At 63.5% G+C, this 21665-nt stretch overlaps 3 protein-coding genes and 1 long non-coding RNA gene across 11 annotated transcripts; 3 read left to right on the top strand and 1 right to left on the bottom strand.

The window, feature by feature from the left end:
- The first annotated feature begins 44 nt into the window (after nucleotides 1-44).
- On the top strand, nucleotides 45-4323 carry ZNF581 (zinc finger protein 581). The gene is made up of 4 exons (XM_086354403.1): nucleotides 45-256; nucleotides 839-1477; nucleotides 4073-4139; nucleotides 4255-4323. The coding sequence occupies exon 2, from the start codon at nucleotides 858-860 to the stop codon at nucleotides 1452-1454; it is 597 nt and encodes a 198-aa protein (XP_086210529.1). The 5' UTR covers nucleotides 45-256; nucleotides 839-857; the 3' UTR covers nucleotides 1455-1477; nucleotides 4073-4139; nucleotides 4255-4323.
- Nucleotides 4000-7019, top strand: CCDC106 (coiled-coil domain containing 106). 3 transcript variants are annotated; one of them, XM_086354398.1, is made up of 5 exons: nucleotides 4000-4139; nucleotides 4255-4362; nucleotides 4478-4627; nucleotides 5619-5831; nucleotides 6203-7019. In XM_086354398.1, exons 1-5 carry the CDS (start codon nucleotides 4118-4120, stop codon nucleotides 6517-6519), a joined length of 810 nt encoding a protein of 269 aa, XP_086210524.1. In that variant the 5' UTR covers nucleotides 4000-4117; the 3' UTR covers nucleotides 6520-7019. The 3 variants fall into 3 exon arrangements, with proteins under 3 accessions (XP_086210524.1, XP_086210523.1, XP_086210525.1); XM_086354397.1 differs by having other exon boundaries at nucleotides 4073-4139; nucleotides 4451-4627; XM_086354399.1 differs by lacking the exon at nucleotides 4000-4139 and having other exon boundaries at nucleotides 4251-4362; nucleotides 4435-4627.
- Nucleotides 6975-8667, bottom strand: LOC147354602 (uncharacterized). Its single transcript, XR_015146500.1, has 2 exons — nucleotides 7832-8667; nucleotides 6975-7123 (listed from the first exon to the last, which is right to left on the bottom strand). It is a non-coding gene; the product is annotated as an uncharacterized LOC147354602 (long non-coding RNA).
- Nucleotides 8527-21525, top strand: U2AF2 (U2 small nuclear RNA auxiliary factor 2). 6 transcript variants are annotated; one of them, XM_086354394.1, is made up of 13 exons: nucleotides 8527-8667; nucleotides 11869-11987; nucleotides 12206-12341; nucleotides 12807-12851; nucleotides 13095-13198; nucleotides 13293-13444; nucleotides 14540-14656; nucleotides 14792-14930; nucleotides 17702-17781; nucleotides 17905-18027; nucleotides 18188-18274; nucleotides 18383-18631; nucleotides 20785-21525. In XM_086354394.1, exons 5-13 carry the CDS (start codon nucleotides 13177-13179, stop codon nucleotides 20917-20919), a joined length of 1104 nt encoding a protein of 367 aa, XP_086210520.1. In that variant the 5' UTR covers nucleotides 8527-8667; nucleotides 11869-11987; nucleotides 12206-12341; nucleotides 12807-12851; nucleotides 13095-13176; the 3' UTR covers nucleotides 20920-21525. The 6 variants fall into 6 exon arrangements, with proteins under 6 accessions (XP_086210520.1, XP_086210519.1, XP_086210517.1 ...); XM_086354393.1 differs by having other exon boundaries at nucleotides 18188-18286; XM_086354391.1 differs by lacking the exon at nucleotides 11869-11987.
- Nucleotides 21526-21665: the final 140 nt, after the last annotated feature.

The raw sequence follows: 21665 nt of genomic DNA, 5'->3' as shown, positions 1-21665 counted from the left end.
GCCAGACCGTGAGCACGTGGGAACCACCGTCCCGGCGCGCGTTTCCGGCCGGAGCCGTTTCCTGGTTGCCCGGGCGCCCCGCCCCCACCGCTTTGCCCTGGACCCTCTCCTCCGTCCCCCGGTCCTCTCCGCCCCTCCTAGGCGCCGCCAGCTCCCGGGGGACGCCCCGAGCGCTCCGGCCTGCCGCCGTCTGCACCCACGCGGGGAGCCCGGAGCCGATCAGGATCCACCCGGATCCGAGAAGCTGCTGCACCGGGTACGGGGGCCGGGAGGCGGGCGGGAGCTGAAACGGGCCGTGGGGCGGGGCGGGGCCGGGCGCGCGGGCCCCCGAGCGCGGGGCGGGGCGGGGCTCGTGGAGAGGCCGGGGCAGAGGCCTGCGGAGCGCGGGCAGGCTGCCGGGAGTGGGGGCGGGTGGGCGTGCCCCGGACGGAACGCACAGGGGCCCCGGGGCGGGGGAGGACACAGGGCTCGCGACGCGGCCGCCCACCCGAGAGGGCTCGGGCACAGGCCGAGGGGGCGCCCGGGGCGGGCACTGACCCCCACGGCCGGGTCAGCGGCCTGGAGGCCTGATGGGTGGGGCCTCCGGGCGACTTGTGAGCTGAGGGAGGGCACACAGGGGGCAGACAGCCACAAAGACATCCCGCGCCTGCGGTCGGCGGTGGGAAGGAACGGAGAGGTGTCTCGAGGAGGGGGCGCCTGGGAACCTCAGAGGGTCACGGAGTCAGGGTAGCGCTGCAGAGCGGTCCGGAGCAGGGCACGCAGAGCGGGAAGGACGGAGCTCGTGGGGCCGAGCTTCCCGCCTCCGCGTGACCTCCTCGTCCTGTCTCCCACCCCCCAGGCCTCAGCCACCCCTCCGGATGCTGGTGCTGCCGGCCCCCGGCCCCCGGCCCCCGGCGTTTCCCTCCGCTGAGGCCATGCAGGCCCCTCCCCCTCGGACAGGCGGGTCCCCAGAGCCCGGACCTTCCTGCTCCACAGGATGTCCCCAGACCTCGCCCTCTTCTTCCAGGCCCAACCACTACCTGCTCATAGACACCCAGGGCGTCCCGTACACCGTGCTGGTGGACGAGGAGTCGCAGAGGGAGTCCGGGCCCGATGGGGCGTCGGCCCAGAAAAAATGCTACAGCTGCCCCGTGTGCTCCCGGGTCTTCGAGTACATGTCCTACCTGCAGCGACACAGCATCACCCACTCGGAGGTGAAGCCCTTCGAGTGCGACACCTGCGGGAAGGCATTCAAGCGGGCCAGCCATCTGGCGCGCCACCACTCCATTCACCGGGCAGGCGGCGGGCGGCCCCACGGCTGCCCGCTCTGCCCTCGCCGCTTCCGAGAGGCGGGCGAGTTGGCCCAGCACAGCCGGGTCCACTCCGGGGAGCGCCCTTACCAGTGCCCGCACTGCCCGCGCCGGTTCATGGAGCAGAACACCCTGCAGAAGCACACGCGGTGGAAGCACCCCTGAGCCAGGCTGCGGGGCCCCCCCAGGTACCGCGGGATTCTCGGGGGGGGGGGGGGGCGGTGCACATGGACACCTGTTGTCCTCAGACAGCCGGCGAGCACCAGGGGGCCCTGGACACAAACAGACCCACAGCTGTGGGGAGGCTGATCTCGGCCTTAAGGAGAAGTCCTGCAGTCATCTCCGGGTGTTTGGGAGATAGGATGAGAGCAACACCCCACGTTTCCTGAATGGAACCCTCTAACCTCAGAGACACCAGCGATTCCACGACTGATCCCTGACTGCCGGGGTTGGGCCGGGTTAGTCTGGGCCCGATGGGGCGCAAGAGTGCCATGTGTTACCGATCTCGGGCCTGAAAACTGTGCCTGGGGGCCATCAGGAATCTGCACTGTCTTCCTGAGACCCGCCCCCCTTCCCCCACAACGTGCAATGCTGGGGGAAAGGGCCCCAGACTTGCCTCCCACTCCCCAGCCAGAGGTGGAGACTGGACACTCACTCAGTAAACACGTGGTCCACTTTCAGCACCCGAGGTCGGTTCTGGGAGACTATCTCTGCCCACTGCCTGGCAGGGAGACTTTGCAAGTGCCTGGCCCACCTGGCTGGGGAACGGGAAGGTTGGCCTGTGATGGGGCTCATCCGAGCTTGGCTCCTGACCACCTGTGTCATTGAGGCAGAATGTTTTTAATCTTTCTAAAAACCACGACCCATTGTAAGAAACACATTTTATACGGCAACCCGGTATACAGGTACACAAAATACATGCAAAACAAAGGTTTAACAATAGTTACTTCTGCGTGCAGGCCTCTCATATTTTTTTTCCATCTATTTCATATCTGCTGTTACAAATTTCATTCTACCATATTAAATTTTCTGCGCATGAATATGTAGTTTGAAAGACACCGAACTAGGGCAGGTGCCTCCCCCTGCACGTTTTGACACCGGTAGTGAAGTGAGGGGCGTGTGGCCAAGACGGTTCGACTCTCCAAATGTAGGGTTAAAAAGCACTGCTCTCTTAAGGGCCGGTAGGAATTCTGGAGCACGGAAGCTACCGGAGAGAGGGAGGAGAGGCAGGTGGCCCTGGGGCAGAAGCCGAATAAACACCTGTCCTCTCACCGAGTTTTCTTTGCGTGTCGGAGTTGTGTCAGGCACTGTGCGGGGCCTCATCTCTTCCAACCTCTTGTTGGGTGGAGGAGAAAACCAGTTGTCTCTACTCCCTAGAGAGGGAGCATCCCATAATCTGACTCCAGATAACATTCATAGGGTCCCGAGCTTGAGTTCTGGCCCCGGCCAGGCGCTGGGCTGAGCGTCGTATCATTTTATCCCCACAACAGACCTAAAAGGGATTATAATCGCCCCACTTTACAGGTGAGAAAACCGAGGCTGCGAAGGAGCGGCCAGGACTGGGATCTAGGTCCCGAAAGTTGCAAAGCCAGCTCTTAATAACACGTGGGCAGGGACTGGTTTTTAGGCCTTTATTTTCGGGGAGAGGTAACTCACTACTCTAAGGGCCCCGGGAAGCCTGGGGTCCTGCGTGCTCAGCCCAGGGGAGATACAGGAACGGGTCGCGGGGGTCCACTCCGGCCAGTTCTCAGCATCTCTCTTAAGGGGATCCTCAACCTTCCCGGCTGTTCCCTACGTCTCCCTGCCTCTCCCAAACCCGACCCGGCGCCTCCTCACCCATTCGGGTGACCCCGGGCGCCGCCAGCTCTCCAGGAATTAGGAATTTCGTGACGTTCCCTGACCAGGCTTCGCCGAGGGCGGGGGGGAGTGCTGCAAGGGGCCATCGCGCAAGTGCGGCCCGAGTCTCCGCCGCAAACGGCCGGCTTAACGGGGACCCGGGACTCCGAGAGGAGGCAGGCCACCTGCGCACCGGGAGGCCCCGGCTGCCGGCTCTCTTCGTCGCCCGTCTCCGAGACTCACCGCCGCCTCCGCCCCGCCCGCGGGTGGGTGGTCGCTTCCTTTCGCTCCCTGTCACACTTTGCAGACGCTCCCCGGCGCCGGGCATGGGCGCCGCCGCCGTCGGTCCCCGGGCCGGATTCCGCGCGCGGGTGGGTGAGCGGGGGGCCCCGGACAGCCCGGCCCCGGGCACTGGGGGGTGGTGGCAGCGTCCGCACCTGCGGCCAGGCTTATTCCCCGCGGGGACCACTCGCCGCCGCCCGCCCTCCCGCCCGCGGGACAAAGGGCGGGGGCGGCGCATCCCCACGCGTGACCTTCTCCCGCGTCGCGCGCGCCCAGCCCCCCGCGGGCGACAGGCCGGTGCTCGCCCGCACGAGCCTGGGGGGTTACCCGTGGGCGGGGAGGCCCGCCCGTGGTTGGGGTCTCCACCCAGCGCCTGGAAGTTGGGGCACTCTCCTAGGCCAGTGACCTGTGTCGAGACCCTGTTGGCCTACTTCGACCAGGAGAACCCTGCTCCGTCGGCCCCACGGGTCCTCCTTCCTCCAGCTCCCCACTCCCTAGAGCCTGGGAGTTTGTAACCCCAGGTGTCCTCAGTCTGCCCGCCTCCGTCAAACCCACGAGTCCCGGCCTTCAAACAGCCCTCCCCACGTCGAGAGCCCCAGGTCCCCCGGAATGCCCCCTAGAAGCCCGTCTGTGTTCCTCCATCTGTGGCTGCCCTTTTTGTCCAGTGGCCCTGAGGCGCTCAGCTGCCGGGGTCTGCTGAAGGCCGCACCATGAACAGCCGGAGGAGGCCAGGTGAGGAACCCGGGCCCTGCTCCACCCACCCCGGTCCCTGCCCTTTCCTCCCTGGCTGGGGTCTGGTCCGAGGCCCCAGGACCTCCCTTGGGTGAGCTTAGGCTCTCTTCTCCAGTGAAGAAGGACAGCGAGGCCTTGGAGATTTCCATCCCCTTCGATGAGACGCCCCACCTGGACCCGCAGATCTTTTACAGCCTGAGCCCCTCTAGGGGGAACTTCGAGGGTGAGTGGACTGGAGGGGGACTGAGTCCCGAGGGGGTTCAGCCAGGGTCACTGAGTCCTGGGGTGTGACCAGGGCCGACCGCCCCTAGAGCCGTCGGAGGCTGCCTCCCCTACAGCGGCCCTGATGAACGGCGTCCGGGCCCAGCTGCACCTGGCCCTGGAGAGGAACTCCTGGCTGCAGAAGCGCATTGAGGACCTGGAGGAGGAGCGGGACTTCCTGCGGTGCCAGCTGGACAAGTTCATTTCCTCTGCCCGCCTGGACGCAGGTGAGGGTGTCCCCCCCTCCCCAGGGGGCCCAGCTCCACCCTTCTCAGGGACATGTGAATGCTCTTGCATTCACACTCCTTTGGTGGCTCTCCGTGGGCTCCAAGCCCAGCCTCCTTCCTGCTTGAATTCTTCTGCTGATGGGCGGGACTATGGCCTGCTTGTCTGGGTCCTGAGCACTGCCCCGACCCCTCCCCACGGGGGCTTTCCTGCCCTGCATCTTTAGCAGTGGCCTGGAGGATCCAGTCTCTCCTCTCCCTCACTGGTGGTCAACCCCTGGCTGGCTCCCTCGAAAGCTTCCCTCTCTGGGAAGTCATCTGAGAGTTAGGGCGAGGGCCCTGCGGTTTTTCTCAACACCTACCTCATTGGGGACCCCTGTGCTCTGGCGCCACCTCTAGCCTGGGTTGCTGGGGCCTACCACCATCCGTTCCGGATGCTGGGGAAACCCACACAGGATGGTCAGGGGCAGGGGCCCCTGGACTTTCTTCGTGGGAAGACCAGCACCGGGCTCCGAACCCGCTGTCAAGAGGGAGGGCCTGCATCAGAACCTGGGCAGCTTCCTGGTCTGGGTAAGGGCGGGGGCATGCCCTTCCCAGGTAACTAGACCCAGAGACTATTTCTTTTGGGGTATGAACCCCACACCCTCAGCGAGGCCTTGCCTGCCTCCACTTTTCTGGAGGCCTCACTGGGTCCCCAGAAACCTCCTCCACTGTGAGAACCCCACAAAATCACTCTCTCCTGAGGTCCCCGTGGTACTGGCCTGGTCCACTGGGCCCCTCCCCCAGACCTCTTGCACCAAGTCTGAGCATCCTCAGGCCACGCCCCACCCAGGACCCCCAAATCCCGGCCTAGTGTACTGTGTTCAGCTGGGCGTCTGTGCTGCACTTCCTCCTGGGAGACCCCCTTTCCTGGGGACTCTGTGACCTGCCACCCGCCCCTCGCTGTCCTGTTCCCGCAGTTCATGCGTGTGCGTGTCTTCCCGCCTCTCTCCAGACGACCACTGCCGGGGGAAGCCCGGGCCTCGGCGGGCCGAGGGGGACGGCCGAGGGGGGACCGGGGGCGAGGCCTCAGACCCCGAGTCAGCTGCCTCCTCCCTCAGCGGAGCATCTGAAGAAGGCAGCACCGTGGAGAGGAAGAGGCAGAAGCAGAAAGGAGGCCCAGGCCGGCGGCGCTTCGGGAAGCCCAAGGCCCGGGAGAGGCAGCGGGGTGAGTGGGGGACGCGCGGGGCTGGGGGTCTGTGTGAGCTTCCCTCTCCCCGCCCCTCCATCGGCAAACAGACCAGATCAGACCTGGTTGACTGACTGGGCCTCCGTGGGTGGTCCTGGTTTATAGTCCTGGAGTTACGGCCCACCCTCCTGAGCCTCAGGCTCCAGGGGAGGCGGCAGTAGCCCAGGAGGACTGGGAGGAACGCAGCCCTTCCCCGCACTCGAGCCCTCCCCGGGCCTGCTTGTCTCCCCTTCTCCCATCTTCTGTAACTCACAGCTAGCCTCCTGGGATTCCTGCTTCCCCTTTCTGCCTCCCACTCCCCCCGCCCCGTCTCTGTACCCCCAACTCTCTCCCCTGCCCTCGGCTTGCAGTGAAGGACGCAGATGGGGTCCTCTGCCGCTACAAGAAGATCCTGGGCACCTTCCAGAAGTTGAAGAGCATGTCTCGGGCCTTCGAGCACCACCGAGTGGACCGCAACACGGTGGCGCTGACCACGCCCATCGCGGAGCTGCTCATCGTGGCCCCGGAGAAGCTGGCCGAGGTGGGCGAGTTCGACCCCTCCAAGGAGCGCCTGCTCGAGTACTCGCGCCGCTGCTTCCTGGCCCTGGACGAGGAGACCCTCAAGAAGGTGCAGGCCCTCAAGAAGAGCAAGCTGCTGCTTCCCATCACGTACCGCTTCAAGCGGTGATCCCACCCCACCTGGCCTGGCGCCCGCCCTCCAGCTCCTGCTTCCCTCGCCCGGCGCTCGGGGCCCGCGTGTGCACGGGCGGTGGGCCCCCACGAGGGCGGCTCGTTTCCGCTCGGACCGCCACCCCCTCCCCAGGCCCCCTGTATATAGGTCTGTCCCCTGGGCCTCTCACAGCCCTAGAGTCCACCCTGCCCTCCGCCTTCCCTGGGTTGGGGGCGGTCCTCGCCTAGTCCCGCTTCCAAGAGAACCACCATCCAGGGCCCGGTTCTGTCTTCCCTGACCACTGGCACCCCCGCATCTGAGCGGCACCATCCTGCCCTCGCTGGGCCCTCCCTCCTGGGAAGCTGCGGGACCCTGCGGGGCGAGGCCACTGTACATACCCCGTCCGCACCCCAGCCCCGCAGCGAGCTTCCCACCCGCCTTCCGAGACCGCCCGAGTCCACGTGAGACAGAGCTATTAAGATAATTTAAATTAAAAAGATGATAAAATTTGGAATAAACTAGGCCCCGGCCTTTTCCTGGGCAGGGGGTGGCCGTTGCCGCGGAGACGGTGACGGGGGCTCTGGAGGATTCGGAGCGCGGACCGTCAGGCGGAGCCGGGGAACTGGGCGAGACAGGGTGTAATTAGCCCCCCGCAAGGCAGGGGTGGGAGGGGAGGCAGCTGTGCCCTGGGGAACTCGGGGGCGGGGCAGCACTCCAGGGAAAGTGCGTGAGCACTACCCGCTGGGCTACTGGGACCAGAGGCGCGGCGGCAGGAGGAGGGACTCCATGACCTCCAACGGAGGTGGCCGGCCCGGGCAGCCGGAAACCTCCGAGCTGACGACTCCGTTAGGAGGCGGTATCGCGAGATTATCCATCTCCCGGAAGTGTCCGCTGCGTCGCTCGCGGCGCCTGCGCGGTCGCCACGGCAACTAGTAGAGGGGCGGTCTTGCTTAACGGTCGGGAAAGCGGGGCCCTCCCCGGGGGAAGGGGAAAACTCGCGCACGCGCGCTGAGGGCTCTGGAAGCGGGGGTGGGGGTGCCTTTCTGGAGCAGCTGAGAAACCTCGCCTCAGACCGACGTCTACGCAGGCGCAGAAGCCCATCTGTCCCCCCCCCCCGCCCTCTTTCACCCTGCGCAGGCGCACAAAGCCGCGCTGGCAACCTCCGCAGCGGCCGCGCGCACCCTTTACCCCGCTGGCTGCTTTTGTCTCGCGCAGCCTTCTTAGGCCCTCCGCAGGAGCGGCCCTTTTTTTCCTCCCCTTTCCCCACCCGGAGAGTCAGGTGCCGAGAGCTGGGACGCTGCCCTTCTCCGTTTCCTCTCCCCTGACCCACCTCGCCTCCGTCCTCCCTCCCTTTTCGGTTCCCGGAGCCGGAAGGAGCCGAAGCACTGACGGAAAAAGCCGAAGCTGTCACCCGTGAGTCGGGGGTGGGGGTCATCCCGAAGTGGTGGCGGAAGGAGCCGAAGTTCTCCGGGAGGGGAGGAGGGTGCCACTGGAATCTCCGGAAGGAGCCGAAGTTTGGAAACAGCTTGATCTCTGACTGGGTCCGAAGGCGAGCGCTGGAAACCTTCGGAAAGTGCCGAATCCGGGACGGTTAGGACTGTCGGAAGTAGCCGATTCGCTTGGACTGGGCCGGCGGAGAAGAGCGGGGAGAATCAGCGCAGTCAAAGGGACGGTTTGAATTTTCAGAAGAAGCCGGATCCTCAGAGGGGCCTGGGTGCAGAGGAACGCGAGGACCTCCGAAAACATCCGAACGTGGAAGAGCTAATATCCGAAAAGTTACGAAAACTTGGGAGAGTCCGTGAAACCCTCACTTCGGGTGTTTTCGGAAGCAGCCGTAGTCCCCGCTCCAGACGCTTTCCTCTACGGTCCGGAAATAGCCGACGCGTTTCGGAGCCAGACCCTGGGGGGAGGGACACCTTGCGGGCGCGCAGGCGGGGAGGGGCGGAGCCGGGGCGGGGCGGGGCGGGCAGCCAGGCCTTGATTAGGTAGGAGGTGGCGGAGCGCCGGCGGCGGCCGGAAGTAGCCGAAGCTAGCGGCGGAAGTAGCCGAAGCGGCCGGAGCGGGCGCGCGGCAAGGCGAAGCGAAAGCTGCACAGCGCCCTACGCGGCCGCCTCAGTATGTCGGACTTCGACGAGTTCGAGCGGCAGCTCAACGAGAATAAGCAAGGTGAGAGCGCCGGGGGAGAGGGGTAGCGGGCGGGGCGGCTCTTGGCTTCCCTCCGTGTCCCCCGCCATTTTCCCCGTCGCTTCTCCCTCTTCTCAGGGCCGCGCGGCGCACCCCCCCTCCCCCCCGTCCCGCAGCGCGCGCCTCGCTCACGTGACCGCGCGGCGAGCCACGCGCGGCGGGGAGGGGGCGGCGGGCGCCGACCCGGACGCATGCGCACCGCGCTCCGCTCAGCGCCCAGAGTGGTCCGCTTTGGAGGCGGCGCTGGCGCGGCGGGCTCGCCTGGTGTCATCTCATGGATTTATGCGTTTTTTAATTTGGAAAGGAGATTGTATAGATGAGCCCCGCAACTCCTTTTCGCCCGACGCCCTGGCACTTCCGCTTCCGGCTGGTTCTCCGGCCTGGTTCTCCACGCCCCCTTTGTTCCAAAATGGCGGTTGTGGGTCCCCCTTCACGTGGGCGCTGGCAGTGCCGCGTGGGGAGCACCTCTCACCCCGGCCCCTTTGCCCCTCGTCCTGTTCACCGGCCGCCGGGGCCCCGCGGGCCGCTGGGGTCGGGCGCCAGGGTCGGCGCCGGTGGAAGAGGCCGCATTGTCCGTGCTCCGTGCCCCTCACGCACCCCTTCTCGGGGCCCTGGCTCCCCCGGCGGTCGCAGTGCGGAGTGTTTGCCTGTCATCGCTCCCCACGGCCTGCACTATCGCGCCAGCCTCCTAAATCTTAGCGTGGAGCGGACTCTTGGGCACTGAGCGAGGAGAGGGCTCGTTTCACTTGGGGGGGGGGGTGGGAGGAGCGTCCCCCTCGGGAGACGCCGAATCCAAGCACGGGGCTGTGATTAGTTTGGGGACCCCAAGAACGTTAGCGCTGGAGAGGTGTAGGACAGTTAGCAGGTTTCCTTGCCTTAATCCGGTTTGAGAGTGAACAAACTTAAATTTAGGTCGAGGGAAAGTGGCGGGCTTGAGGTTTACTCTGCTTGTGTCTGGAACGCCGAGTGAGGGGCGCTGGGATTCACCTTTCCGCCCAGCCTGAAGTTGGGAGGGGGAGGTGGCTGGATCAGTAGTCTGTGCCTGGGGAAGCGTACCCACAGATTGTCTGTCACATACATGATGCACTGCTTAACAGCATGGGCTTTGGAGGGGAGCAGACGTGGGTTCTAGTACCTAATTAGTTACTATTTGTGGGCCTGTTTTTTCCTCATGTAGTTAGTAGACTGCCCTTTTTTTTCTTTTTTTGGTCACTAGAACTTTGGTCAATTAACAGATGATAGTAATAATAGTTAAGTTTACAGCACCCACCACAATGTGTCACGCACACTGCTAAGCTCTTCTGCAGTTTTCCTAAGTGGGTTTTTGTAACAGCTCCGTGAGGCTGAAGTGATTTCCTGCCCTTCGCAGAGGAGGAAACAGCTCAAGAATAAAAGCTTTCCCAGATTTCAGCTGATCAGAGGCAGAGCTGAGATTCAGCGGGGCAATATGCCGACAGTGTGTGGCATGTGGCTTGGCCTCCTTTAAGTGCCGAATAAGTGATACCCTTTCAACGGTGAAATCGTTCGTAGTGTGAGGGCTCACTCGGAGGAAATGTGGAGTCGCGTTTCCAGCAGATGTCCCCAAGCCGTACACCTGGGGGTGCCCACGAGCCTCATTTAAATAAGAGGAGAAAACAGATTTAGAGGTTTGGTTGCTATTGCACGGTTTTGTGCAGGATAGCTGAAACAGCCCCTGAGTCTGCGGGCCTGCAGAGCCGCGTCCTGCCAGGCTGGACAGCCAGAGCTGATGGAGCTGCCCTGGGGCACTGACACCCGCGCTCTGGTCTCTGCCTGGGTGTCCCCTCTGCCCTGGGAGGCCAGGCCCTCAGCCTGGGCATGTCCCTGGGGTTGGCGAGTTGTTCCCATAACGACGTGGCTGTGGCATTTAGAGCATCCATAACTCCCTTCCTGTTCTGATGTGTGCTGGATCATTGGTTTTTTATTTTCCTCTGGGGTGGGGGCAGGGGTTACCCTTGCCTTATGGGGCAGCTTTGCCCACATGCTGCTCTGCCCGAGTCTGTCTTGGCGGTCCTGCCTCCTCCAGGCCTCAGCCCCTGAGACCTGGGTTCCATGTCTGTGTCCACGACACCCCGGCGGGCGCCAGTGCTTCCTGTGTGACCACCTCTCTCTGCCTGTGTGTCTGTTTCTGAGCCTCAGCTGCAGGGAAGGGTCTCTGCCCATCTTAGCAGTGGGGAGCCAGAGGCCCAGAACCGTTGTCGTCCATCCCCTTCCCAGGGCCAGGATGCTCCTCACACTGCCCGTTCCTCCTGTTTCCTCCTGGTGCAAGTCTTGGATATATTTTTCATGTTTAGTCTTTTCATCTTTGAGGAGGCAATTCCACCATCGCTAGTGGTTCCAGCCAGGTCCTAATGGGTCTGCCTGTTTCGTGTTTAGAGGTATTGCCCCCGCCTAGTTGCCCTTGACCTTTCAGGGTTCACATTCAGGCTTCACCTGTATCCAGGCTTTTTGGCCAGGGCAAATCACATGACCTCCCTAAGCCTCAATTTTCTCATCTCTCGTGAGCGATCTCCGCCGCCGCTCCCCCCCTCCCCCCCAAGTGTTTCCCACAGTAACCCTGGGAGTAAAACTAGCAGTGTCTGGTTTTAGACAGCATCTGAATGTTTGCAACGAGGATTTTTTCTTTTCTGGGTGCTTACGTAGCTTGTTTTAGTGTTAAAATTTAAAACTCATTTATAAAAGTTCGCGGGTAGTTGCTTCGGAAGAGCTTGAGAGTTGAAGCAGTACACACGAGGCTTTGACAGCCTCTCCTTATTGCTCCTGCTTCCTTGTAAAATGAGCTGGAGTATGAGGGTTGGTCGAGCATAGTGGAGGAATCAGTGGCCTCTTTGAACCGAGGGACTGGACTACAGACTGCGTGGGGCAGGAGCCACGCGCCTCGGAGGGTGGCGGGCTGCTGGGGAGGTTGAAGGCCTCGGCTGTAGCGGCCGTGGGGCGGTCTGAATGAAGGGCCCACCCAGCTCCTGCGGGCAGGGTCTCCCAGGAGGGGTTCCGCTTGGTGGGCGGGGCGGGACGGGTGGGTGCCCCTGCCCCCGGGGCTGCCCGGCCCCGCCCAGCCTGAGGCGGGCCTGAGGTGGGGCGTGGGGCCGGCTGGTTGAGGAGGACTCTCCTGAGGGGTCGCCGGGTCCCTTCAGGAAAACATCACTGGGTCTCTTGATTCCCCAGCGTCTAGCCCTGCCCCTCTCAGGGACGACCCTGGGTCAGGCCCCTCAGCCCTGGAGGGGGACCAGGAGCCAGCCTCCTCTGTCTTCTCTGGCCCCCCAGCTCCTCCTGAGCAGACTCAGGTACCTTACGCCCCGGGGCCCTGCCAGGCCCTGTCCCCTCAGGTAACTGCTCCCGCCCGGCCCCCAAGGCCCTCGGGCTCCGCGTGCGTGGACAGGAAGCCTGCCGCCCCGCCCTCAGCGAGCCCTTCCCCGTGGGGGTGGCCTCCCGGGCTGGGGCGCGGCCTCGGGGGCGGGCGGGCTGGGCTGCCCCCGCCCAGCTCACGGCCCTGTCCCCGCAGAGCGCGACAAGGAGAATCGGCACCGCAAGCGCAGCCACAGCCGCTCCCGGAGCCGGGACCGCAAGCGCCGCAGCCGGAGCCGCGACCGCCGCAACCGGGACCAGCGCAGCGCCTCCCGGGACAGGCGGCGCCGCAGGTACCAGGGCGGCGGGGCTGCGTCCGGGCCCTCTCCGCGCGGGGCTGGGGGCTCTGCTGTCGAGTCTGACCGCTTTCTTCTCTCTACGGGGGCTTCCGGGGGCGAGTCTGGGTCCCCCTTTCCCCGTCTGGTCTGGGTTCTCTGTCGGCTGCGCTCTGCCTCCCTGGGGCAGGGCGGCGTCTCTCGGGACAGCTCTCTGCTCTGACGCCTCTTCCCTTCCCAGGCTGCCCCCTGTTCTCTCTGCCCCGAGTGGAAGGGCGGGTGGGTGGCGCCCTGCCTCTCCACCTCAGCCTCTCCAGCTGGAAGGTGGTCTGTCCGGCTCTTCTTCCCTTCCTCGTGGCTGGGGGGCTTGGGGGCGATGCCCTGCCCCAGCCCTGGGGCTCAGTGCCCTCGGGGGGGTGCGGCGTGCGGGGGAGACGAGGGTCCCCAGTCACCCCTCCCCACACCTTTCCCTCCCACCCCCAGCAAACCTTTGACCAGAGGCGCTAAAGAGGAGCACGGTGGATTGATGTGAGCTTCTCTTCTGCCCCTTCCCTCCACGCCCTCCCCCGCCTCCCCCGCGCACCTTGCCCTGTCCTCGTCCGTCTGCCCGAGCACCGGGAAGAGTCCCCTGCCCGGAACGGGCCGGCCCTGATCGCGTCCTCTCTCTCCTTGAGAGCCGAGTCGGGGCTGAGGGGAGCCTGGGGGGTCGCAGGCCCACCTTTGGTCAGACTGAGGTCGCCCCGCCCCGCTCTCCCCTCCCGCCTCCCCCAGTCGCTCCCCCCGCCACGAGAAGAAGAAGAAGGTCCGCAAATACTGGGACGTGCCGCCACCGGGCTTCGAGCACATCACCCCCATGCAGTACAAGGCCATGCAAGGTGGGCTCCATGCCTGGGCTGGGGGCGGCGTGGGCGAGGCCCTCAGCAGACCCAGCTCCGCCTCGTCCTCTGACCCCTCCTGTCCCTCTTGAAGCTGCGGGTCAGATTCCAGCCACCGCCCTCCTCCCCACCATGACCCCCGACGGTCTGGCTGTGACACCGACGCCGGTGCCCGTGGTCGGGAGCCAGATGACCAGACAGGCCCGGCGCCTCTACGTGGGCAACATCCCCTTCGGCATCACTGAGGTACTGCCCTCCCCTGCCCCCGCTGCCCCCCCTTCCTATGCCCGCTGTTCCTCCCTCCCTCCGTTCCCTCCCCCAGCCTGCACGGGTCAGACTCTGCGCCTGCAAGGCCCCCCGGCCCCCTCCCCGACGGACGATGGAGTTGAGCCAGCCAGGGGCCGGGCTGGGTGGCCCTCTCCTCCCTCCTCTTCCCTCTCCCGTCTCCCCTCCCCAGCCTCCTCCAGCTGCCCAGGGATCAAGCACACACATAATGTACCCACGAGTCTGTGGTCCGAGTCCGTGTGGAGAGAGACAGAGAGGGAGACATGCACACGCACACACACGCAGACGCACGCCCCCAGCCTCTCTGACACGCCTCTTGTTCTCTGCCGCCTCCCCGTCCTCTCCCCCACCCCTCCATGGTCGCTGCTCTGATTTTGATCGCCCTGACCTCCCTCCCTTCCCCACCGCTCCTGTCCCCTCCCCTCTCCCTACCCCTTCCCGTGGCGCCCCCGAGAATCCCGAGATCAAAGAGTTGTTTCCATTTCTCTTTAAAGTGAAATATTGTGGGGCTGAGATCCCTCGTAGCAACAAAAAGTTTGCTACCATCGGCGAAGGCAAGTAAGGTCCATTCTGACTTTCTCAACCTGCACTTTGCTGCATTTGATAAACCAGCCCCCGACTCCAGGACCAGATCCCTCCACATCACTCTTCTCTCCCCCCTCCCCGCCCCGCGCCCCTCCCCTCCCCCTCTCTCTGACCCTCCGTGTGTTCTGCCTGTTGATGCTCCACTTCATGCCATTTCTCTCCTGCTGTCGCCACTGGATGTTTCTTCTACACTTTCCGTCTCTGTTTTCTCGCCTCTCCCTCTTGTTTCCCGCTTCTTTCTGACGACCTCCCTTCTTCCCCGGTTGGGGCCCCTGGCTGTCTCCTGTGCTGCCCCCCACCCCCATTTCTTTCATCTTTCTCCTGCGTTTGTCCCCACTACTGATCTCTGCCCCCACCCGGACTCCACTGTCCCCCCCCTCCCCCCACCCCTCTGTGTCTCCCTCTCTCACCCTTCCCCTCCTCTCTCCACCTCCCCTCCCCGCCCCTCCCTGTCTCCTCTCTCCTCTGCAGGAGGCCATGATGGATTTCTTCAACGCTCAGATGCGCCTGGGGGGGCTGACACAGGCCCCTGGCAACCCTGTCTTGGCCGTGCAGATTAACCAGGACAAGAACTTTGCCTTCTTAGAGGTGAGCAGGCCTTGTTCCCACCGGGCCCTTCTGCAGCCTGCTCGCCACCCAGCTGCAGTCTTGGCACCCTTGGGTGGGCTCTGCCCGGCCACTCGCCCTGCCCCTCACCACCTCCTTTGCTGTCCTTTCGTTCAGTTCCGCTCAGTGGATGAGACCACCCAGGCCATGGCCTTCGACGGCATCATCTTCCAGGGCCAGTCGCTGAAGATCCGCAGGCCTCACGACTACCAGCCCCTGCCGGGCATGTCGGAGAACCCTTCTGTCTACGTGCCTGGTGAGTGGGCTCTGTGGGGCCTGAGGGGTGCGCAGGCCCAGCCTGGGGCCTCTCAGCCTGTCGGGGGCTAGGGCAGCCCGAGGGTCTTGGGAGAAGTGGGATGCTCTGGGCCTCCAGGTCAGTGCGCGCGTGCTGGAGCCCACGTGGATGCCCGTGTGTCCACTGAGCTCCACGGGCCTGATGGGTGGCTGTCCTCTTCTCTCTTGTCTCGGGGCTTCTGCTGACCCCTTGCTTGAAGCTGGTCTCCCCGCTGTGGTAGGGGAGACAGCGAAGCAGACCTGGGTGGCCAGAGTCTGCTCTCTGATGGGCCGGAGAGTCGCTGTGCTTTGCAGCTGCATTGTCTCTGGTGAAGCTCCTCTGTCACTTGGGCCCAAATGTCCACAGATGCTGGCGTTGGGTGCCGTGTCACACTCACGGTGTAAAAGGCCCTTCTGGAAAGCTCTCAGACCAGGCAGGAGTGGCACGTGGCTGCACTGGACCTGCAGGTTGTGCTGAGGGGTGGACCTGTGTTGTGGGCGTCACCACACCCGGGGGTGGAGAACACGGGCTGTGCTGGCTGAGGTTCACACCGAAGGGCGCCTTTTGGAAGCAGTCCTTGTGCTTGTGAAGCCAGGGGCGTGGGGCCCAGCGAGGGCGGCCCTTGGGGACCACCTGGCTCCTCTCTGGTCCCTGCTGAGAGTGTGGGGAGGCCAGCAGTCTCTGGAACTTGGGGGAGGCCCTGATGTGCCGCTGACTTGCCGTGTTTTCCGTGCACATGTGTCTGGGGGGATCAGGCCACAGGCTGTGCTTCCGTGCCTCCTGGTGACCTGAATGCATCCTAACCATCCTGTTGAGGCAGGCTGGCCCGAGCCCGCCATGCCAGGCACCATCCGGGGGTGCCCTGTGGGTGCGGCGCTGTTGTGACTGTCCTGTGGTACAGGGTTAGAGCTGGTGCCTCATCCCTGCACGCAGGCCTGCCTGTCACCCTTCTCTTGTGGGAGCCTGGCTCTCACTGCGGCCGGTCTCCTCTCCTGGGATTTGCCTCCAGCCTCCATGGAGGGGCTGGGGGTCCAGCCACAGTGACCAGGGAGTGTGCTTCCTGGGCTGTGGAGGGGGTAGGAAGCCAGATTGTGCATGTGGGTGAAGCATTCTCAAACCAGAGAAGTTTCTCTGTAACCATGAGTTTTTTTTTTTTAATTGTATTTTTCACTCTGCGGGTCTTTGTTGCTGCTTGAGGGCTGTTTAGTTGTAATGCTTCTCTTTGCAGTGGCTTCTCTTGTTGTGGGGCTCTCGGGCTCTCGGGCTTCAGTAGTTGTGTTGTGTGGGCTTAGTTGCTCCGAGGCAAGTGGGATCTTCCTGGGCCAGGGATCGAACCCTTGTCTCCTGAGTTGGTGGGTGGATTCTTAACTACTGAACCACCAGGCAAATCTTAAACACAGTATTTTGATTTTCTTTTCTACTCCAACGAAGAAGTCGAGTGTATGATCGAAGAGGTGAAAGTGATAGTCGCTCAGTCATGTCTGACTCTTTGCGAACCCGGGGACTGTAGCCCACCAGGCTCCTTTGTCCGTGGGATTCTCCAGGCAAGAACACTGGAGTGAGTTGCTATTCACTTTTGCAGAGGATACTTGTGACCCAGGGATCAAATCTGGGTCTCCCACATTGCAAGCAGATTCTTGACCACTGAGCCACCTGGGAAGTCCCAGGGAGACGCATTTGATAAAATTCAACAGATGCTTTTGGTTGGAGAAGCAAACAGTTCAGGACCCTGGATGGAAGGGGCACGGCCTGAGGCTGTGCACCTGTGTGGTCCGGAGGCCTCTGCAGGCCAGGCCAGTGCCTGGGCAGCAAGGGCTCCTGCCGAGGAGGTGGTGATGCCGCGGGGACTGGGGAGGCTTCAGAGCCCATGTGTGAGGCCAGAGCTGGGGCCAGCGTGGGAGAGCACCCACGCCGGCCCAGAGCCTCAGTCTGCATTGTGTGATCTGGCGAGGGCCCTCCTGGCAGCCTCGCGTGACCATCATGGGGTGGTGGTGGCCGGGACGTGGCCTGCCGTCCCCTGTGCTGGGCTGCCTGGAGTTCGGCAGCCTGTCGTTCTCATCCGCCCCCCTTCCCCCATGAAGAGCCTCACTCTGGGTGGAGTGCTAGTCCTCTGGGCCACCTGGCACTGGGTCGCAGAGGTGGGCCAGGCCAGGTGGCTGGCTGCAGTGGGCCCTGAACACAGTCAGGAGCTGGCCACGGTGTGGGCCCCAGGAGATGGAGGACAGCACTGCAGAGCCTGGTGGGCTGGGGGGGTCGAGGCCGGGGTCGGGGGGAGGGGGAGGGGGAGGGTGCTCAGCAAGGGGTGTGGCCAGTTGGGTGCCTGGTGGTCCTGAGGCCTGCTCCGCTGAGGGGCCCCCACTGGACGTAGCTCAGTGCTGAGGGGGTGGGTACAGCCCAGCCTCACGTACAGGCCTGAGATCCCATGGGGCCTGGCCCAGAGGCACAGGGGGCAGGCCTGGGGAGGCGGGGCCCCTGGGGAGCCCTGGTTAGGGGATGGGGGCGGGAAATCTGAGCTGGGGCCAGAGGGTGAGGGGAGGCCGTGGCTTGTGACCCTCCCTGGGGGCTGAGAGCTCCTCCAGCTTGGGGTGAGCGTGGTTGCTGACCTGGCCGTGTGCAGCTGTGCCTGCTGGTGTCAGGCGCCGTGAGGAGGGGGCTGGCGGCCAGGCGGGCCCCCCTGGAGACAAACCCCAGGTCCCCGTGATGACCGTGCCAGGAATTGCAACCTGTCTGCTCTACCCCTCCCTCCCCGCCAGGAGTTGTGTCCACCGTGGTCCCAGACTCTGCGCACAAGCTGTTCATCGGGGGCTTACCCAACTACCTGAACGACGACCAGGTAGGCCCCTGCCCACCCCGAAAGCTGACGGCGCCCTGGCCCGCCCCCTGGCCCCCACCCCCCACCCCCCGCCCCCCGCCCCCCGGCCTGCCCTGAAACCTGACGGTGCCCTGGCCCGCGCAGGTGAAAGAGCTGCTGACGTCGTTTGGGCCGCTCAAGGCCTTCAACCTGGTCAAGGACAGCGCCACTGGGCTCTCCAAGGGCTACGCCTTCTGTGAGTACGTGGACATCAACGTCACAGACCAGGTGAGCCCGGCCCCAGCACACCCGGCCCCGCTGTGGTCTCCCTCAGGGTGGGGCGCGGGGCTCGCAGCTCTCCCCCTTTTGCCGTGCCCTGTCTGCCGCTCAGCCCGCTCTGACCCCGACCACCTCTCCCTGCCCCGGCCCCTCCCCCGCCTCACCACAGGCCATCGCGGGGCTGAACGGGATGCAGCTGGGAGATAAGAAGCTGCTGGTCCAGAGGGCGAGTGTGGGCGCCAAGAATGCCACGCTGGTGAGCCCCCTGGCACGTCATCTTCCATTGGCTCGGGGCGGGGAGGGGTACGGGTCCCCCCACGCCAGGGGTGGGCACCCCGTGACTCCCGCCTCCACCCCTCCACAGAGCACCATCAACCAGACCCCCGTGACCTTGCAAGTGCCCGGCCTGATGAGCTCGCAGGTGCAGATGGGCGGGCACCCGACGGAGGTGCTGTGCCTGATGAACATGGTGCTGCCCGAGGAGCTGCTGGATGATGAGGAGTATGAGGAGATCGTGGAGGATGTGCGTGATGAGTGCGGCAAGTACGGGCTCGTCAAGTCCATCGAGATCCCGCGGCCCGTGGACGGCGTGGAGGTGCCCGGCTGCGGGAAGGTGCGTGCCCGCGCATACACACCACGTGCGCCCCCCCACCCCCACCCCCAACGCCACACACACACATGCTGCTCTGACCCTGGCAGTGTGTGAGGCAGCGATGCAATGCTGTGGCCGAGCACTTGTCTCTGCAGTGAAGCAGCTTTCCTGCAAAGCCTGCTCCTGTGTGCCGCTGTGCATGTGGTCGGCTCTCCTGGGGGTGGGGGGCACAGTTGCAGCCCCCGTCCCCAGGCCAGCTCCTCTGCTGCGCTCACCTGGCCTCCCCCAGCTCTTCCTCCCGGTTCGCTTCCTGGTTTCCAGGCTCTGATTCTCAGCCCGCCGAGGTGTGCTGGCCCTGCCACCATTCCAGTCTCAGCACCTCGCTGCACCCTGGGGAGTGTGTGCGCCTCATGACCCCCCAGCCACTCACCTGTGTGTCCGCAGGACACTGTTAGACCTGAGGGGGGCTGGGGGTAGGGCAGGGCCCCCCGGTTTAGCAGAAAGGTTGGCAGGTGGTGAGGCCCACAGAGGGTCCCAGGCAGGCGGCACTGAGGGCGTGGGATTAGCCGGAGCGGGCGCGGGAGACCTCAGTGAGGTCTTCGAGTGGAGGTGGGGGTGGGCGTGCAGCCCTGCGGAGCTGGGAGTTCCCAGGGTCAGGGTGACAGCAGGGTGGTCTTTGGGGCTCTGCAGATGAACCATCTGTTGTTGTCTGGCAGGAGGACGGGGAGAAGGCGTGTCAGCGCCTGGACCCTGTATCTGCTCCATGTGTGTTGGGGACAGGGGTCATCATGTGGTCAGACTTGGGGTGACGGGGCAGAACGGAAGCTGAGAAGGGAGATGAGTGGGTCAGAGGCGAAGGAGCAATGCTGGGGCCTGGGGTCCTAGTGAGGTGCTGTGGGCATGGGGGCAGGACGGACTTGCTTTCTGAGTGTGGGGTCTGGGGTCGCTAGATGTACTGGTAGAGGGGCGGCCCACCCGGGAGGGGCCTCCACGAGGTGTTGGTGGGGAAATGGATACAAAGACCTTGCCTGTGGGTCTCTGGGATTCGCCTGTGAGATTTGTGTCCAGACTGTTATCATTCTTTTCAAACATATGTAGAAGTAGAGAAACCATCAGGGTGATGGTGACTGTATGGAATAATACTTGAGTTGGGTCAGAGCGCCCCATTGGCCAGTGTCAGGATGCTGGGGTGCTTGCTGTCAGTCTTAATTTCCGCCTCAGCTTCCCATCTCCTCCTCTGTGTTTCTTTGCTGAAACAGTGTGTCTTGTGTCACTCAAGCACTTGCTCTCCATCTGAGCCACTGCTGTCTTGGGTCTGGGGGTCTGTGCTGCCACCTGGGCCCCATCCTGCCTCCACACGCCACCATACCTGGCGTGATGGTGAAGAGCACCTTGGGGTGCTCCAGTGCTCCCTGGGGACACATCCACCTTGGCTGAGAACTACTATAAACAGAGGACTAAAACATTTTTATTTTAAAAAACCCACATGATACCGTTCGTACACTAGCAAAATTACCCTTCGTATCTGTCTACCCAGGCATGTTTGAGTTCCCTTTCTGTTTCAAAGATGTCTTTTTACAGTTGGTTTGATCAAAATAAGAACCCTGCAGGTTGGTTTCAGACTTTTCTTTTTTTGGTAAGCCGTTTTTGCTTGTCAAAGCATTAGGGTGTATTTTCTAGGATTCTCTGTTTCCCCTTATTCTGAATTAGGCTGGTTATGTCCACCCCTCCCTCCACTTCTGTCAGCTGCTGGTTCAAGCAAGATGATGATCTTGAGTAGATCAAGGTTCAAGTTTTTTCTTTGGAATTAGCCTGGGTGTGAATACTAATTGCTGAGGCTTCCTTATTTCATCCCTTGTTTCAGGAAGACACCATGGCCGCTGGGGAGCACCCAGGGGTGCCTGGTGCAGGTAGACTGCTCTCCTTGAGCCTGCCTGGTGCCCTGCCTTTTGGGCTCTTGACTCGAGCTTGCCTCCGCTCTCCATGCCCCTGTGTTCTGTGTTTCTTTGATCCTGGGGCGCTGGAGGGTGTTGGGTAAATGTCCCCGCACCTGCAGTGAGGCCGCTGTCCAGCCCTCTTCCTCCCGTGGAGTTCTGGGTTTGAGTGGGTGCTGCTCGTTGCTGAGAGGGAGCTAAGAGGCCTGGGTCTTCACAAGCCTCATCTTGTTCCTACAGATCTTCGTGGAGTTTACCTCTGTGTTTGACTGCCAGAAAGCCATGCAGGGCCTGACGGGTCGCAAGTTCGCCAACAGAGTGGTTGTCACAAAATACTGTGACCCCGACTCTTACCACCGCCGGGACTTCTGGTAGAGGCGGCGGGGGAGGGCAGGGGCGGAGCTGGCTGGGGGCTTCTCCCCCTTCTGCTCCCCCCGTTTTCCCCCTCTGAAGACGATGGGCAGAGGAGTGACAGCCGAATGACAGCCGGCAGCAACTGGAATGGCAGCAATTAAGGGTGGGGGTGGGCTGGGGTTGGGGCGGGGCGGGGACTGGGGAAGTACGCACACAGACCCACACAGACACACGCACCCACAGACACAGAGGGAAGGGCGGGGAGGGGGTGACAGCAGGGCGGGGTCGGACCCCCACAGCCCCTCCCTGAAGCAGTCTTCTCCCGGATACCCCCTTTCTCTTACCCTTCCCCACCGTAGAAACATAGCGTGTTTATATTTTATGGCCAAACTCTTTTGAATCCTGTTGTCCGGCCCGGTACCCTCCCCTCCCTCTCAGGACCACAGCTCCCGTTCTCCTGGCCTCTGGTCCTCACCCCGGTGTCCTGGTTCTTAGGTAGTCGATTCTCTCTAGTCTCCCGGACTTGCCCCCCACCCCGTGGCCCCTGTCCCTCCCCTCCTCTCTGTGGCAGTTTCATATTTGCTAAGACGAATTTGCTCATTAAACATTTTGTTGTATTTTACTTTATGCAGCTGTTAAGTGTCCCGTGTGTGTGAACCCTTCGCTCTCCAGGTCTTAGGGGTTCCCTGGGCCCCAGGCTGAGGCCTGGCTCTGGGAGGCCCAGCTGTCAACCCCGGCGTGGGTGCCCCTGCCCTGTGGCGCAGCGG

The sequence above is a fragment of the Bos grunniens genome, chromosome 18 (assembly GCF_055505025.1).
Source record: "Bos grunniens cultivar Pamir isolate PY7600 chromosome 18, Bosgru_T2T1.0, whole genome shotgun sequence".
Classification (NCBI taxonomy): domain Eukaryota; kingdom Metazoa; phylum Chordata; class Mammalia; order Artiodactyla; family Bovidae; genus Bos; species Bos grunniens.
The sequence above is the reverse complement of the archived record's forward strand: the minus strand, read 5'-3'. Positions and strand labels throughout refer to the sequence as shown.